This window comes from Penaeus vannamei, chromosome 22, assembly GCF_042767895.1.
Source record: "Penaeus vannamei isolate JL-2024 chromosome 22, ASM4276789v1, whole genome shotgun sequence".
Taxonomy (NCBI): domain Eukaryota; kingdom Metazoa; phylum Arthropoda; class Malacostraca; order Decapoda; family Penaeidae; genus Penaeus; species Penaeus vannamei.
The window spans coordinates 34029564-34034563 of NC_091570.1; the positions used below are offsets into that span (position 1 = coordinate 34029564).

Here is a 5000-nt window from a genome sequence, read left to right on the forward strand (position 1 = left end):
CCCTCTATGCTCGTGTCGCCATGATACAGCATGATGTAGTGTGGCCAACTGCACATGTCACATCCGTAGTGATAAAATGGAAACGTTGACCGGGATTTCTGACCCGACTACGGATCTACACTCCGGCTAGTTATTTGGTTCCTACGGGTCGTTGGTCCTACGGTCTGCTGGTCCTATGGGGCGCGGTCTGGATCTAGTCTACGCGTCATGTGCAGCTGTTGTTCCTACACTCGTCGACATGTGCTAGATAGCGTAAACATAATTTCTGTCTCTGTCTCATAAAGTGGTTTATGTGGATTCTGCCGAGGCAAGTAGAATCCATGTAGAAAATTATAGGATATTTTTGACCTACACATGTTTGGCAATGTCTTTGCACTATACGTCAGTTACTAGTGCCAATGTTAATGGTTAGTATGGTATCAATGACACTGATCTAGCGTATTCTGGTATTCAGACGTAATTGAAACCACCAGAAATTACTGATGGAAAGTATAACAAGGTTTATTCGGTCGCTAAGAACTCCAAAATCAGGCTGGTACCCTGATGGCTTCATTTCCTACCTTTTTTTCCTGGCCATGTGACATTTTTATTTGCCGATCTGTATATATATATATATATATATATATATATATATATATATATATATATATATATATATACACACACACACACACACACACACACACACACACACACACACACACACACACACACACACACACATACACACACACACACACACACACACACACACACACACACACACACACACACACACACACACATTGTTACCAGCGAGCAATTGAACTACAGAACCCATCGTTGGACCAACGACCTTTAGGATTATAGACCCGTCCCATGTAAAAAAAAAAAAAAAAAAAAAAAAAAAAAAAAAAAAGGTTTACAATCATTAGATGACAGTCGTGCAATTTTGACAAGGGTTATTACGTTCAATGGGTGCCAGGAAACCAAAGGGTAGCACTTCTAGGCAATATTTCAGGCTTGAATTTATTGCCAGTTGAAGGATAAGGTTTAAATACATTTAGGGTCGAGTTGGCAAATCCGCGGCCACAATGCTTATTCATTTCTTTCCTGGGATATCCCCGGTATTCTTCTCTTCGGTTGCCACTTACTGTTAAACTGAAATTCAAGGTGTCTTGACATATACTGTCGCAAGATTTATTTTCCGCAATTGTGTGATGAAACGTTTATCCTTCAGCTGTTTCGTTACAGGCTCTGCAACTCATTTTATTTTTGTAAACGATCATCCACTTCAAGGATATTGATATCTCTGAATTTCTTAATACTCCGTGTATCTAATGAGAAAACTTTTCCTAAAACGCATTGCTTTGTGTTGCACCTGACAACGCTGATGGAGCTATTTCTGTTATTTTGATACAAATGCGCTTTGTACTTTTGCAGTTTTCAGTGTACATCAACTTTTCTGCAAGCAACTGACACGATTGCTCTTTGGGGTAATATATATTAAAGAATATATATGCGTGATATGCCATCTGACACGAACGGAAAACCTACGTTGTAAGTAAACAAGATAATAAGTGTTTGAATCACCATGTCAGAGGAGACAGAGAAGGTTGAAATAATTACAGCAAAATACCGTGAGCATTCCTCCCCCTATCCCTTTACCCAGACACATGCAGTCACTCTGCTGCACATGTCGTTCTCCGGGATGCAGCAGCGTTTTAGTACAAGGTCCCTCCATATCGATCGTTCGAAATGGCCAACGACTTCATATGGGTCGTATAAAGGTCGTATGAAATAGCATTAGAAATTGTCAAATAGCATACTCAGGAATTTCTTAATAACAAGCTGCATTCCTGAAAATCTGACAACAAGAAAAACTCGTATGTCACAAGCGGACTCACGGACTCATCACATTGTGAAATTCGAGACAGGGATTCGTTTCTCATCCTGGGAATGGCATGGCTTGCTGGCAACATGGCTCTCAAATGTTCCTATTGTGTTATTTAGCAGTTAACCCCGTGGATTTATTACCACATTCCTCAAGAATCATGATCATTGTTAGATCTCATGCACTGAATTCTCCCCAGCATCTTATCATACCGTATCATGAAGATAACCAAAAAAGTAACCTCTCTTATATCCTGTACAAGTTTCAATCTCAGAACTCCAGCAATATTGGCAATTTTAAGATATATCGCATAATTTGCAATCCTCTAAATCCAAATATTCAGTAATGCAGAGCAATCCTGTGCAAGTGGAATGTGCCCACGTTGTCAGCGGTGAGAGAGGCGTGTTGTGAAAGCGAGAAGCAATAACATTTGGCTTCCACCCCCAAGCCCGGGACACTTCGGTTGCTAATGACCTCCACTATGTCCTCAGGTCGTCACACTGTTCCAAATACCTCGGGAAGTTATTATAAAGTTCTTGATTTGATTTGGGTTCTCCATCAGAATGATTTTTCGATTTGGTTTGGGTTATATTCGATGTGGCTACGATTTATGTAAATTCTGACTGGGTGTTGTACAAACAATGATATGCAGAAAATTATGGAATTTTGCAAATAGCCCTGGTTAATAGTTAAAAGTGCAGCGTAACTTGTTGATCGCTGTGTGTCGATTTATGCACACCCGGCTTTAAGTGGTGTAATGTGTAAACATACCTTGGTGTGTTCATAAATATTCATACATATATACACTTCTACTCTCTCTCTCTCTCTCTCTCTCTCTCTCTCTCTCTCTCTCTCTCTCTCTCTCTCTCTCTCTCTCTCTCTCTCTCTCTCCTCTCTCCCTCTCCCTCTCCCTCTCCCTCTCCCTCTCCCTCTCCCTCCGCCTTCCTCCTTCCCTCCTTCCCTCCTTCCCTACCTCCCTCCCTCTCCCTCTCCCTCTCCCTCTCCCTCTCCTCCCTCTCCCTCCTTCCTCCCTCCCTCCCTCTCCCTCCCTCTCCTTCCCTTCTCCCTCTCCTTCCCCCTCTCCCTCTCCCTCTCTCCTTCCCCCCCTCTTCCCTCTCCTTCCCTCTCCCTCTCCCTCTCCTTCCCCCTCTCCCCTCTACTTCCCCCTCTCCCCTCTCCTTCCCCCTCTCCCTCTCCTTCCCCCTCTCCCTCTCCTTCCCCCTCTCCTCTCTCTCTCTCTCTCTCTCTCTCTCTCTCTCTCTCTCTCTCTCTCTCTCTCTCTCTCTCTCTCTCTCTCTCTCTCTCTCTCTCTCTCTCTCTCTCTCACACACACACACACACACACACACAAACACACACACACACACACACACACACACACACACACACACACACACACACACACACAAACACACACATGTGTATGTGTATGTGCATCTGTATATATGGCTTTAGAAACATACACACATAGATGCATATCGCCATGAAATTATGTACTATACAAGCCGTATAGAAACTAGCGATCGCACTTGCAACAGAATTGTGACTGGCGACGGCAAGTTCCCGCTTACGGTGGTGGGGGGGACATTCTATAAGCAGGGTTGCAGACCAGCTTGGTTGATGTAGTAAGTGTAGCAGGGGACTTACACGGATGGTGGTAGCAGTAAGTGTGGCCAAAGACACACTCACCGCACACGACATCCGGTTGCGTTAGTGTTGCTGACGCCGCCGTCGGACCTGGTACTGCTGCAGCAAGGTGAGTAGCGTCGTAGTACAAGTGCATTCTGATGTCCGATACGTATACAACAGCCGCAAATACTGCTGCGGTGAAATATCTCGGCGTAATGTTTCTCACAAACATTATATATATAACTTGTGTATGTGGACAGCCTATGAATTCTGTAAATATCATGTACAGCATTAATACGCACGCATTACTGTCATGGAGCACACACGCACCTGCGTAGAGCCATATGTATTACATGCCAATCATGCACCAGTCATAAGTCAATCTACGGATATGTCAGCATGAAAAGCACATTAAAATGCAAACTCACGAATATCGCTGCCCAGGCACATAGATTTATGAGGTACCGAGTAAACAGGAACGGGTGCCAGGTGATCGAGAGGGTACATGTGTGATTGTAAGGATAGGTGAGCCAACGATGGTGATGGCTCTGCAGGTGAACAAATCATATCAAGTCATTAACGTGATGCGGTGATAGAAGGAATGTTGATAAGAGTGGCCCTTCCTCTAGCTTCATGGGTGACCAGTGCGATGCCAAATGATCCGTGAAATAGCGATGATGGCAGGTAGTTAACAGGGAGGGCGAGGTGCTAAGTGATCAGTGCCAAGGGTGTGGTGCCAATTGACTAATGAAGGGAGCCATGAAAAGTATGTGGCGTCAGGGCATCTGTGACCCTCGAGTGACGTGTCCCAAGTACAGACTGAAAGTAAATCTGATACCAATTGATGACACGAACGTGGCTTGTCATTGTAGGAGGAGAAAGGGTGGAGAACCAGGTTGTTAGTACTCCACGGGAGCGGAACAAGGTAACCATGGAGTCATTGACCTTGTTTGTATATCTGCTGACGCATACTAGCGCAGTTATGACGCCAAGGTTATTGTTGGCAATTTCAGGTGAAATAGGAAATTGATGAACATGAAGGAGCTGAGTCTGATATCAGTGTGTGCAAAGCCGTTGTGGGATGATGAATCGGCGACCGCGGCGTGAGTTTGTGCAGGCTCGCGTGATCCATTTCGTGCGTGCGAGTACGTGTGTGAGGCGTGGCGCGGCGGCCTTCAGGCTCCAGGTCCGTGGCCCGACGCTGTTATCTTCTGCACGAAATTGGAAATGGGTTTTAAGGCCGTGCGACAAAGGGACTGCCTCAAAGGGTAGTAGATGCGGTCGTGCGTTTGAGTCTCGGCGCGAGGTGGATCGATCTGTGACTGATTTATTGACGCCGCTCACTCATGGTTTGAGAAGCGTTTGTAAATAAGAAATAATGGGAGAAGTACACGCTATCGTACACACATGCACATTATGAATTATTTATCAATTATTAAGTGAGTGTCTGTGTTTACGTCTGTACACACAGTTGCGTAAACATGTAGGCGTTTCGTCT

General features: G+C 44.7%; 1 protein-coding gene across 3 annotated transcripts in view; it reads left to right on the forward strand.

The window, feature by feature from the left end:
- Rap1 (RAS oncogene family member Rap1) overlaps nucleotides 1–5000 on the forward strand; it is a 42222-nt gene that overhangs the window by 19557 nt on the left and 17665 nt on the right. The window contains exon 1 of one of the 3 annotated variants that reach the window (XM_070136901.1): nucleotides 3472–3629. The exons of 1 other annotated variant lie outside the window; for it this stretch is intronic. Coding sequence is in view for 1 of the 2 variants with exons in the window: in XM_070136898.1 (XP_069992999.1) it covers nucleotides 4584–4770 (187 nt within the window). In the remaining variant the exon portion in view is untranslated. Of the gene's footprint in view, nucleotides 1–3471; nucleotides 3630–4571; nucleotides 4771–5000 lie in introns of those variants that run through there. One more of the 3 variants, XM_070136898.1, reaches the window with a different exon arrangement.